We start from the raw sequence: 13,877 nt of genomic DNA on the forward strand, positions 1-13,877 counted from the left end.
ATGGTTGCCACATCGAAGTTCAGCCCAAAAAAGACGAAGCCGTAGATTATTATAACTATAAAGTATTCGGTAATTTTGTTGGCAAGTTGCGATCGCGAGTAAATTATAATTACTTGCAGATCAAACTTTACGTACATAAACATAGGGATCCACAAGACGAAACAATGATTCCTATATATTTGAGAGGAGCTCCCTTAAACATTTCCATGAGCACGCTGGTATTTTTAAATGGTTTTATTTAGCTCACCTCGTTTTTTTTATTTATTTATTTTTCCTTGGGTCAAATTTAGTAATTCAAATTTCACCCTCTTCCTGTCAACCGATTAATTTGAAATTTTGTATACCCTTTGGATTTTGGTGACAATACAATTATGTTTATTCATTWTCATAATAAATTCAAGATGGCCTACAAAATGGCGGGTAACATAGGTTTTATAGATCCCATCAATATGGGTATCAAATGAAAGGTTTCAAGAAGTAGAATATAATTTACTATGCAAAACTGAAATCTAAGATGGCTAATGCTCACCCCCTGGTGGGGATAGAGGGGAGGTTGAGGGCTTTCCTGAAAGCCCCAGGTGTGAACTAACTCGCAACTTGGGTCTTAGTAGAGTAAGATCTTTGCAGGGACTACGTATAGAGAAGTGTGACTGCAATAAACTAACGGGAAAGAAACCTTGTAATAATGAAGCACTAAATGAATTAAACAGAATGCGAAATAGAAATTAAAAATTAGAAAATAAAAATAGGTAAAAAAAACTTTTTAAGTTAAACGGTTTTATGTTAAACTACATTGAAATCTTTAAGATAAATGTACTAAAAACCAAAAAATAATAAAATAGATACAGTCGTGGGAATTATAAACATATGCATAGACTAGACTAAAATAAAATCGTGGGGCATGTCAATTGTCTGCAAATTATCGACTTAATGTGCGATAAAAGAATCGTTTAATTCGTCGTTAGGCAGTTTGCCCGCAGACGGTGAGGAGTTTACTTACTATTTTCTTGTTCATGGAAATTCCAATAGATATACACTCCATGTAAGTAAAAGAGATATTTCAACTAGTTTATCGTTGGACACTCACACTGCTGGCTGGCGATGAATCGTTTCACTGCTCGCAGTTTGTCTTTAATCGACAAAACATATGATAAAAATACTACTCGCAATAAAACTCGCTTATAATCGAGCTTGCTAGGTTGTTTCCACATTCTAGCCCTACTTATCACCAAAACTAATATTTAGTTTAAATCCATTTTATTATTACATTTTTCCAAAATTAATATTTAGTTTAAATCCATTTTATTATTACATTTTTTCTAAAATTAATATTCAGTTTAAATTCATTTTTATCATAATAAAATTTTTTCTAAAATATCTTTCATAGTACCTATTGTATTACTACTTTGTTGTTGTTGTTGTTGTTGTTGTTGTTGTTGTTGTAACGGCAGAATTCTTCCGAGTTGCCAGTCCTTGGCCGGATAAAAATCCGAGTCCGTTCCGGTTTTCGTAGACCCGACTGTCGTGAGAACGGATTACTACTTTGTTCTTCGATTGCAGTAACAACTCTCTCAGTCAATATTTCCTCGTCCTGCACCACTGTCTTCAGCAATTCGTTTTGTTCTTTTGCYACTTTTATTAGTTTGCCCATGTAATTTCTCTTTTTACTTGTAGATGCACCTGCTGCTACCTAATGGCGAGTTTGTCAATGTAATTACTGGCGTGCATACTGGTTCAGGCGACATTGGTTGTGGTGATCCTATAGCCATTGATGACTGGAGCGAAAGTAATGTTGAATTCGATGTTTAAGAAAAAATTATTTTAATAATAAACGTGTAAAACTCAGCTTATCACGGTAAATGATTCTTATACTTCAACAATCGGCACACTTATGGACCTGTGGTTTGGGCACCGAAAACATCGCAGACGACGGTAGGACTAAAACTATAGAAACTGTAAAGTCTCGCCTGCGTCTGTATGTCAGGAGCTAAGTGGCGTCATACCACTGGCTCTTCTTCCTAGAGAAGCATTACCGAAAAGGTGAACTTCACTAAGAAGTTTAAGATCATCCTCAGTAGCAAAACCGAATGGAGCGACTCCGTTCTCGAGCTATAGCTGAATAGTCTGGCAGAATGTAACGAAGTGACCCCTTTTTGGGTGCCAGGTCACAAAGGTATCGCCGGAAACGAACTGGCAGATGAGCTTTCCCGCTCTGCAGCATCCACCAACATAGTAGGACCGGAACCTTTCATAGCGGTCGGTCCCCACACCATAAAGGAACTGCTTCGCAAGGATGAAGCGGGGAGTAAGGAGAGACATTGGCAACAACTTCCAGGCTTGCGCCACTTAAAGTTGCTAATGAATGGTTACAACCTCAAAAGGTTTAAGTATGTAATCAATCCACCAAGGGAAAATCTCAGGCTACTCTTCGCCATGAGCTTAGCTTCTTGTGCAAATTRCCGGTTATGCGACTTGGAGTCTGAAACTCCAGAACACCTGCTAATGGATTGCACAGCAATCTGTAGACGCAGGACTAAGGCCCTTGGACCATGTTTCCAAATAGGGGTCACATCGCCTCATTAGCACCTAGTAGTATATTGGAATTCATCAATTTGCTGGGGCTAGTTGAGACGTTGTGAACTAGGAAAGGGAACAATATACCCTAGGTCGCGGTGCAATCCTCATTTATTTATCTATCTATCCATATATCTAAAGGCATATTGGGCAGAGAAGAGCAGTTTAATATTTTTGTGTGGCTGCTTGCGTCGAGTATGGAAAAGCGAAGATGGACGAAACTCCCTGAGCTCTTATGTTTGATCCGAAAGTAAGAAATCCTTAAGTTCTCAACGAGCTGCACAACGAACCAAGTGGAGGCCATAACAACCTTTAAGAGGTTTAAGTAAAGGTGTTATTGGGTTGGTTATCGGCATTCAATTGTTTCCAAATTAGCGAAATGCGTTTGTGATTCGGATGCGCCAGTTGAGTGAAATACATAGTTGATAGTCCATTTCCCACCAATATGTTAGAAAACAAATATGTTTAGTAGGTATGAAATATTTCAGCGACTTGGCAGAAGTATAACTGATTCCTAACAAAGAGCTTAAGCCAGTAGCGGATGTATTTATCAACAAACAAGTTGGTAATGAGATATGGTGTTCCGGAAACTGGGAAATGGGTGAAATTAGCGCTRATAAGAGAGCGACAGCTAAAGCGTTAGAGCAGAAGACGAGTATAGAAAATTAAATGTCGTCCGATAACTCTTCTCTCTTAAGTAGTGAAAAAACTTGAAGCCTTGTTACTCCCGATCTTCACTCACCACCTGAGACTAACAAACCACAAGCACGAAGTCCGAAACTGTACAATACCACCACAGCATTTAGCGCCATAAACGCTGATAGTTCGTGGTCTCAGCCAGAAACCACACTTTGAGAGAACTATCTTCGTAGCTTTGGACTTGTCAAAAGCCCTTGTCACCGTCAGTCAGACAACGCTACTGCAAGACATAAACAACGCTCCCTCCAGGACTGAAGAGGTGGACCATAAATTACCTGAGTGGTCGTCAATCTGTTTCGAAGAGAAAATTTCAAACTGAGAAGAATTAAGCAGGGGGTTCCGCAGGGTTGTGTCCTCTCCTCGCTATTATTTTACTTCCACTCGAAACTCCCACAGCTACCAGATGGAGTTTGCATAACTTTGTACGTTGATGATTGCACGATATTGACGTCGGGCAATAAAATCGATGGCATGTGTTCAAAGATAAACGGCTATATCTCCGACCTTTCACACTTTTCTGCACGGAACATAACACTCTCCTCTCCACTGTACTCCGAACTACAACATAATGCCTCCTGATGTCTCCGATTGAACACCTACAAAGTGAGACGCTTATGCTCCCAGTTAAGGAGCATAATGAACACATTGCCTGGAGATGTTTTCGTAATCACCCCCGCAGCCACCTGTTTGGAGCGGAACTGCCACGGGAACATCAAGAGGTCTTTTCTCAATTACGTAGACGGCATTGAACAATACACCGACCAGACTTCGGACACAACTAACTTCCGACAAGCACTGACCGCCATTCAGAGTGGAGCCATCAATACCTTCACGGATTCCCTTCCAGTGAATGGCGTTCTTAGATTGAAACCACAACGTATTGGAGTCGAAGAGCACGAGTTGCCTCGAGAAACGAGAGTAACCCTTGCGCAGCTTCGTTCTGGATATTGTAGCAACTTAAACTCCTACTTACCCAGAATAGACTCCGACATATCCAACATATGTCTTGCGTACAATGAGTCTCCGCATGACACTGACCACCTTTTTGCAYACTAAACCAACCCCTTTTTAATCGTTTTTAATTCTAATTCCCACAACTATCAGTTTCCACTCGGAGAGTGTGTATTTTTTTATGTAAACAGGAATAAGTGTAAGGAATAAGTCAAAAGTAAACTGCTATATCTCTGATCATTTGCGGTAGAAAGCTCCATCCAAATCCGCCGTGGTTAGGTATAATACATATAATTAATGGATCCATCTTAAAACCTGCTTAATGCTAAATTTTATCATACGAAGTATTAATTTTGTTTTAAAGCCCAATTATTACTTCATATATTTAATACGGTAGCGTACTATAAGGTCATCGGCAATAAAGCCATAATGGCTTTAACATTTAAATGTGAAATAATGCCAAATTTTTGATATGGCTTTATTTCCAAACATAATTAGGCAATAAAGTCATTATGGCTTTATTTCCTTTTTTTCATTTCAACGGATTGGAATTTTACAAGCATTATGGCTTTATTTCTCACTTTTAAWCATTTACTCTTATACAAGCGTTTTTGATCATTTTTATTTTTCAAAAAGAAGCGGCACAGCGCAAGGACAGGAGCACTGCGCGCGGCGCGTGTACGGCGGGGCGGGACATGCCGCCCCTCGTGGCAAACTAGAGTAATCACATCCTGCCGCCAAACTATCCTGATATACTCACATTTTTTCATAAACTATTGAAAGCGAAATAATGACAAATTTTTTTCCAAAACAAAAAGGTTTGATGAAGGTATCAACTTTAATTTAAAAATTTTTATGTATGTCATTTCTTGATTTCTTTTTATTACAAATGCACAAAATTCATTCTGTTTTAACAAAATATTTAAATTTTAATAATATATGAATACAGTGTTTTTAACAGTTCTACGACAAATTGGACACAAAATGTTAGTATTCTTTTTTTAATCTTCTGTCATATGTTGATAGCAAGCACAAACTTTAAAATGTTTGCATGGTTCAAACAGTAATTGCCTTTCTTCTTCGCAACATATAACACAGAACATTTTTTGAATTTGCGAATAACTTTCATCTGCCACTTCAAAATCCAAACACGCGGAAAGTAAAGAACTAATGTGTGTTGGATGATCGGCACGTGGTTGTAGCAAACATATGATGTGTATTGTAATTACATACTGTTATCTATATGACTTCTGAAATGCAATAGGGTTGCCAAAGTCAGTATGACTTTATTACTCAGTTGACAGAAATATGATTATGGCCTTAGTGCTGATGTGTAAAAAAAAATTAGTATGGCTCTATTTCTCAACGTACGGTGAAAGAAAGCCATATGGCTTTATTGCCGATGGCCTTATAGCACCCCACCATTTAATTCATATGTATATTCGCCAGGGTCACCATTTGAAACCAAATTTAATATTTCTTTTTTTCTTCTTTATTTCTTTATGCATTGAATTTTGCCTTTTTTTCAAAATAAACCCGTACACCTATTTTGCAGCTTCGTAAAGTCTTTCTTGGCATAATAGGTGGATTCTCTTGCTTTTGGAAGATTGCATGATGACATAAAATGCAAAAACCCTATACCGAAATATGTAAGGCTATGAAGAGCAATTTATTTGAAATGACCATTATTAATTGGCGGGCCATCTGCATTCGTTTTTTAAAAAACCGTATATATGTAAATTTTTATAATTTAGATAGAAATTATAAAATCTATTCAAAACTTAACTTCGTCAACAATTTAACGGCGAAATATGTCTTTATATCAAATGACAGCTGGCACAGAGTGAAAGGGTTTTGCAAGAGCAAGAGAATCCCCGTAATGAATTTATAAATCATTGACAAAAGTGCTTTACTAATACTTCATAAAGCACATAACTGCAGTAATTTGCTAATATTACGGCATAAGGAGATTAACATTCTGTTTTGAATTTGTGGTCCCTAAAAATTTCTCTTCGTCTCCTCTTATAGAAAATGGTATTGGTAAATCGTTCAGCTTTCGATCACGTATCATTGCACTACGTTCCCACCTGGAGCCTTTGCAGTTAGAACAACTAAATTTAGGAAGCTTAAAAAGCGTAATTGTACGATTTTCACAGTCCTTGCATTGAAAAAATCGTTTTACGGCGTCTATTATTTTAAAAGAGTGCTTCTCATTTTTACAACGGTCAGCAGCAGAAAGCGCAGTATATTTACAATCCTTGCATATGACAGCTTTGCAAGATATTGCAAATGTTTTTAACATTTTTTCCTCCATTGCTTCTTTCTTTTCTAACCTAATAAAATATTTGTCTTCTTCTTGCTTTTGTCGTACGTTTACCAAGTCTCTATGGTTTGAACCAGCTTCAAATATATCTGATATATGCGTGTCATGGTTTTCTTCAATCTTCCGCCGTTTAGAATTTTCGGATCCATTAAGTACGTCTAATACACGTTTCTTTCCTTTAACTGTTCCACGAATTGAGTTAGGATTAACTTTTTCAATGGGACACCTTTTTAATACTTCAAAAGCTTTATCCTTGGCTTTTTGATGTGCGTCTGTACCTATTTATTTGAAATAAATTTATTTTTCAAAGTTATTAATTATTTTAATACTGTTTATATAACGATGTAATTTTATATACCTTTAAATTCTATTCTGCTTTGATTTTGTGAAAAAATATTAGAGAAATTTCGTGTCATATAGAGTGATTTAACGCGTTCCAAGTCTGTTTTTCGCTGCTTTTCATCTGCTTCAACTTTGGTAGCAATTCCATAATTTTTATATTTTTGAGAATTTAGGGTACAATCATTCGTAGTTTTATTTTCTGTTATTTTGGTGTTGCTTAATGAATCCAATATTAGTTTATCTTTATATAATAGTTTTGTGGTACTAAGCTGCCCAGATGTGCTACTACAAGCTAGTAAAAATTGTTTGAAAATAATTKTATTGGGTAAATTTTAAAATAGTATCCTCTAATTTTGGGATTAAAATGGGTATATACGGATAGAGGAGGTCCTCCGGATCAAGAAAATATATATATACAGTTCAAAAAATGAACTATTTAAAGCGCGTGCTTCTCCGACTCATAATGGATTTCACACTTATATCTTTAACAGCTATATCCACTCATACTTCACTCATTCGTTTCTATCGCTTTATTTTATATTATATAGTGCAAAAATTACTTTTATAATATTGGTCAAACCACGTCAAGTGGTCCCTGAAAATTTCGAAAAATCTCCGATTTTGAAAATGAGCAAAGGAACATTAAAAGATATATAATATATTATATAAWGTAGCATGAATTTTTCATAAAATTTCATTGATTTATCTCCAGTAGTTTATAAGAAAATAATTTTACAATTTTATCATGCTTTAAATTTCAACCTTCAATAACTTTAACAAAAGAAAGAATTTTGACGAAATATTTATATCACGGCGACCCTTCCAAATGAACTACTCATTTTCAAAATCGGAGATTTTTCGAAATTTTCAGGGACCACTTGACGCGGATTGACCCATATATAACTTTTGTTCGCACAATAACGAAAGGGTGGCATTCAAACAAATAAACAGTGTTATGAATTATTAATTTATACTTCGTGTTTTTCGAAAGTAAAGTTTTTCCTTTAAGTTGGTAGTACTGTTAGTGACTATGACTATGACTATGCTAAATATCATGTCAGAATATTTTTTAGTGTTCGAGATACGCGTCGTTTTGTGAGGCTCGTTAAGAATATTCATCGATTTATACTATATCTGAATTTATTGAACAAAGAACAAAGTACGATAATTCCTACGACAGCCGGTTCTACGAACCGAAATTGACTCCGATTTCATCCGACCAAGGCCTGTTTTTTCGGCGATGTAACCCAGCTTGGATCGGTAAGTGCGATTGGTTATTCGTGATCATTTCTCCACATTTTCAACTAATATCGTGCCGTAACCACCGAATTCGCCTGAATAACCTTCGTGCAACTTTTTGCTAYTCAGTGTTCCGAGGACACCGTTTTGACTCAATTGAGGATATAAAGGCTGAATCAATGAATGCTCTGAGGATTTTCCAAGTGCTATGATGACTTGAAAATTGGTTGCCATAGATGTAYTGCAGCGGAACAGGATTACTTTGAAGGAAATGAAATGTACAAAACGAATGAAAAGAAGTGTACAAAATGTAGTATCTACATAGTTCACAAAAGAACCAAAATAAATAAAGAAAACAAACTATACATCAAAGGTTTGAAATAAATAACATATTAGTTTTTAGCAAAGAATTCCTTTCTGCATTAGTAAAAAAATAACCCTGGTCGGACAAACACATAACTGCCTTCAGACCTATCGCCTTGAATGCTTTTTCACGCTGTCAGTTGTTGTTGTTTAACGGAATATCAATTCGCGTTAAGATGGTAAGGGTTATTTAAGATGTCATCGACATCACCTAGCGGGAGGGCCAGGAAACATGCTGCTTCAACGGGGTCGGACCTTTATTGACCGAGGTGAAGTTTGTATGGAGCCTTTAAGCTCAAACGTAGCAGAAAATACTTTCCGGCCCGGATTGGACTCAATAATAGCACGAGTCAGGACCTGCTGCAAGGCATTGCTCTAATGACGACAAACAAAGATCGCCCAAAAAACAGCTCTTGGCCGGATAAAATCCGGGYCAATTGCGATGCGTATAACCGGCTGTCGTTGGAATTGTGATAAGGGCATTCATCGGCTGCCCTTMAAAAAAAAAAAAACCTTATCCGATCTAGCACGGGTATTTCTCAAGATAAAGGAAAGATTTTACGTTACTCACCACACCATAATGAATTTTGTATTGACGGTATAATCATCATCTTAAAGCATTTACAAATTATTTTAACAATTATTTATTGCTTGTTTGCACAATTTTTTAATGTACCCATAAATCGATTTTAACGAAAAATAAATACGAAATTAAACTGATTTTTGAACTATTTAATTAAAAATAAATGTGTAGAACTGAATTAGTGAAGTGCAAATAAAAATTAAATATACATATATGTCTAAAATTCATTTAGGCTGTTCACGATAAGGTGGTTATCGGGTTATGTGGTTATGTGATTAAGTAAACAACAACAAAATRMSGWAYKWYRAAATAACCAACTTTGACCAACCCAGACCCTTGTTTACAGATTATGTGGTTGTTTGCTTATTTCCAAGTGTTAGAAAGTCGTTGGAGTTTTACTAAATGGCAGCACAAAAAATAAATAAATCTAAGCCAATGGCATTTCCATTTATATTTTCTAATTGAAAATTCTGATATTAACAGCTGTTTTTGTTTACAATTGCATTGTGGCACTGTTCAGAGCGCAAGATGTCTGCAAATTTTATACAAAGAATCTTTTAAACTCTTAAAATTCCGATTATTTAATAAGCACATACCTTCAATGAAGTCCATTTCCTGAATAGCAGAACTTATTTTAAATTCAATTATGTTGCTTTTTAAACTTTGTTTAGGCATTTTATAAGTAGAAATATCATTGAACTTAAAATGTAAACAATGAACAGCTGTTTGTGTGAAAATAAGCATATAACCATACAATATGGGATGTTCACGGATCATAGAGGTTATTTTTAATCTCATAACCACATAACTCGATAACCACCTTACCGTGAACAGCCTAATTGAAAATCGCAGAAACAGGTATGCAAATACCTCTAAAACTATTAGTAAGTGAGAGCTATATAGCAAAATGCCGATTTCTTTGGCGGCACCTTCCGAAGGTACCGTTGGAAGGCAGTTCTCCTGATTAAAAATATATTGGGTTAAAGGTACCGCAAACGCTTAGTTTACAAGATATTCGAAATTCCAAAATTGCAGAATTTAAATAAGTAATTTCACTACATTTAACACATTAACACACATTTTTCACTTCAAATTCTTAAACTGTATATTTAAACAAATTCACATTTTACACTTTTTGCATATTTTGAAATAAGAAATCTTTATTTTAAATATTACTACACCCGTAGTGGACATCATTTGTATGCTAACAATTATGAAAGAATAGGGCGCTGACATATGATAAGCAAATATGAGCAATGCGTTGAAATTCCTTTTTTCGCTTAAATTCCTATTCTATATTTAGCAATTGCGAGATTCCATGCGAAGAAAAGTTCTTCCTCTACCTGATCTCTCCAACGGAGTGGAGACCTTCTTCTGMTTCCCTAGAAACCACATCGAATACTTTCAGAGCTGGAGCAGAGATAAAGAGATGTCCAACTCCYCTCTTGCTGGAAGTGAGAGAGCAATTGCTAAAMGTCAAAACCTACTGAACTTTGACAACTAATCGAATTCAGTAGGTTTTGAAGTTTAGCAATTGGAAACGAGCGATGGCCAGATTGAAATCTTACCAAAAAAATACGTAAACGGAGGGACTTGTTGCACGTACAACACATGTAAAACAATGAAAATTAAATGAAGTTATGAAATTTAAATGAATTTGATTAAACATTTTGTAATGTCAAGCATCGTAGTATTATTTTCAATGGAAAATTATAAAACACATTTATTGATTAAGAGCGAAACAGATTAAAACCTTTTATTGTGTATTAAAAGGTCAAGCCAGTTGTATTAACATGCCATAAGAATATTTAAATAGTTTCTCCTTATAATAAATAACCACTATATGGTAATTTTGATTCTTACCAAAGTTGGGTGCTTTAATTTAAATGCCCAAAAATTATTGTCCAATCTGGCCATAATGGAAAATGTTATAAGGAACGCTAATTTTGAAGCGCTCTGACACTGGAATAAGTTAAACATCCCTTTATTCCTGGCTGGAATGTACAGGTCATCGTTCTATCGAATGCGATATTTGCCGATGCCAAAGAGCAAAGGACAATAAATATTTCGCAGAACCTTTGGCAACTAAACTCTTATAGTCGACTCAGTAGATGTTGTCATGGTCCAAGCCTCTGCATCACATAGCAGGACGCGACTTAGGAGTGATTTATAATTTTACGTCTTTGTTTGTCGAGATAGGACTTAACTTCTCAATTGCCTACTCAGTCCGAAGTAGAACCTCTCTGCGTTGGATTTCGAGGCTGACATTGCAGAGTATTGGCCCGACCAGGGTTATTTTTTTTACAGACTCCAACGCAGAAAGAAGTTCTTCATATTCATATATAGAATTTTCATTATAGTTAATTAAGGGAAAAGAATCACGCGACAGTACAAACGAAAAACCTCTGCCCCTGAAAATTTTTTCATATTTGTTTTTTAAGATGGCTCAAAGTTGTTACATAATTATAAACATTCTAATCTTTTCTTAAGTGATTTTTAAATAAATATATTTAGATAAAATATAAATAAAAGTGAGACGTGAACTTATTTCAGTGTATTAAATTTTGTTATTATGAAATACTATGTGTGTCTGCGATTTAGAATAGCATCCGCGGATTTCGGGGTTAAAATGGGTATGTACGGATAGAGAAGATCCTCGAGATCAAGAATATATATACACATGGTTGCCGCTTAATTACGGTTTTTCAGATATTTGCATTTAAAGTTAAAAAATCAACTATTTAAAATGCGTGTTCCTCCAATTTATAATGCATATATATATTTCTTAATCCGTTTCTTGTCCGTACATATCCATTTTAACCCCGAAATCCAGGGATGCTATTCTAAAATTTACCCCTGTGTTTTTAATACAAAATTTTGAATTTTTAAACGCGAAAATTTTAAARGATATAAGTGTTAGCAACATTATTTTTGCATATTACTCCGCTGGAGAAGCTCCTCTGTCAGCACTTACCTCACTTACATATATTGAAAGCCTATATATTATTAAATACTATTGATCTTATTTCTTACCAGTCTGAATTTTTTGATCAAACTTATTTTGTTTTGCAGCAAAAGGTCTAAAAGCTTTTGTCAACTCCTTTCGAATATGAAAAACACAAACATCACTGTCTTGCAAATTAATAAAATTGGTACATTGTTCTCCATTCATTTTTTTTGCTTTGCATATACCAAAATCTTTAGATTTACCCAAAATTAACACTTTATTTGCAGTTTCAATTGAAAGATTAGCAATGTCTTGTGTGTATGATTTTTTTTCGATATAAGTTGGGTTGAGAATAGCCACACAAGTACCTGGAGATGTCTTCCACAATTCATTGTGAGCATTTTGAAACAGTAATACTGAAATGGTTTTCATATTTCCTTGAAGATCCGATAACCTCCAAATTGTAAAACGGTTTAAATATTTTGAACTACATTTAACTTCCTTAGATATTAACACGGCAGCGATAACCCAGTCAGATGCCGTTTTTGGGTCATATTGTCTTGATAATTCGTTGAATGTAACTAATTTTCGACCCGCCATTCGYTCTATTAACAATGCACTTGATATTTGAGGGCCCAGTATTCTTAAACCAAAAATGGGGTCGATATATACATATGAATCTTCATTGGATTTCAATGAGGCCTCCATATATTGGCATCTATGACTTATTTTTTTTTTATCTTCAAAAATTTCTTTGCCATTTAAAATTTTAGTTATACTTTTTAACTCTTTTTTCTTATTTATCTGATTGCCAAAACCACCATTAGCTGTGGAAAACGGTTCATCCACATGACCACAATGCTCATTGAATTTTAGTAGCAAGAAATTCTCCACATTGTCGACATCAATTTTTCTTAAGCTATTTCCACTAAACTGGGGTGCAACACTTTTTAATTCCGTATCAACTTCTGCTAAAAGAGCATCTAAACTCAAAAGCTCCTCATTTCTCACTAATAATTCATTATCAACACCGCTCGCCATGCTAACAAAAACTTAATCTAAGCCGGTTCAGTACTATTTTAGTCAACTATAACCAAACATATGCATCATATAGAAAGTGATAGCTGATATCCATAGATGTGTTTGAATGCAATACATCGCTTAATTTCGATACATCAAATGTGGTTGATATTTTAGACCATCGATTTTTTTATTGGATTTTATTGTTTATGCTCAGCAATAGTGGGAGAGTAATTGTCGTGCCAAATAAATATTGCTAGCAATAGACCTTCATTTTTAAGATTTGACAGATCAGTTCTCATTTCTACAAATTATTTGGAGCGACAACATGTACATGTTTCCGTCCCATGGTCCCAATGCTTAGTAATACGCTTCACTTGTAAGTTTTCTTGAAACTTCCTTCAGTGGTATGTGAGTTATCCCAATAAAATATATAAGAACAGTGTCTTTTTTGCCTAAGATAAATAAGTTTGAAAGAAAACTTGACCTTGCCCCTATTAACCAATATCACAACTTCGAACATCTGGTTGACTTTACTCTATATGATTGGTTTTACTTCCTAAACTGTTTCCCTGACTTAGATTGCTGCAAGTTGCATAGATTATAAAATGTTCGGTTGCGCCCGATAAGATTAGATAAGATAAAGAATGAGGATTGCACCGCGACCTAGGGTCTATTGTGCCCTCTACTAACTCACAGCGTCTCACTTAGCCCCAGCAGATTGATGAATTCCAATATTCTGCTAGGTGCTAATGAGGTGATGTGATCCCTATTTAGAAACATGGATCCAAGGGCCTTAATCCTGCGTCTGCAGATTGCTGGGCAATCCATTAGCA

At 35.3% G+C, this 13,877-nt stretch overlaps 1 protein-coding gene across 1 annotated transcript; it reads right to left on the reverse strand.

The window, feature by feature from the left end:
* Positions 1 to 5,698: 5,698 nt before the first annotated feature.
* On the reverse strand, positions 5,699 to 13,155 carry LOC108972647 (protein MCM10 homolog). The gene is made up of 3 exons (XM_018939324.1): positions 12,108 to 13,155; positions 6,906 to 7,181; positions 5,699 to 6,825 (listed from the first exon to the last, which is right to left on the reverse strand). Exons 1-3 carry the CDS (start codon positions 13,060 to 13,062, stop codon positions 6,179 to 6,181), a joined length of 1,878 nt encoding a protein of 625 aa, XP_018794869.1. The 5' UTR covers positions 13,063 to 13,155; the 3' UTR covers positions 5,699 to 6,178.
* Between the last annotated feature and the right edge of the window lie 722 nt (positions 13,156 to 13,877).

This window comes from Bactrocera latifrons, unplaced genomic scaffold, assembly GCF_001853355.1.
Source record: "Bactrocera latifrons isolate USDA-ARS-PBARC rearing strain unplaced genomic scaffold, ASM185335v1 scaffold_410, whole genome shotgun sequence".
Lineage (NCBI taxonomy): Eukaryota > Metazoa > Arthropoda > Insecta > Diptera > Tephritidae > Bactrocera > Bactrocera latifrons.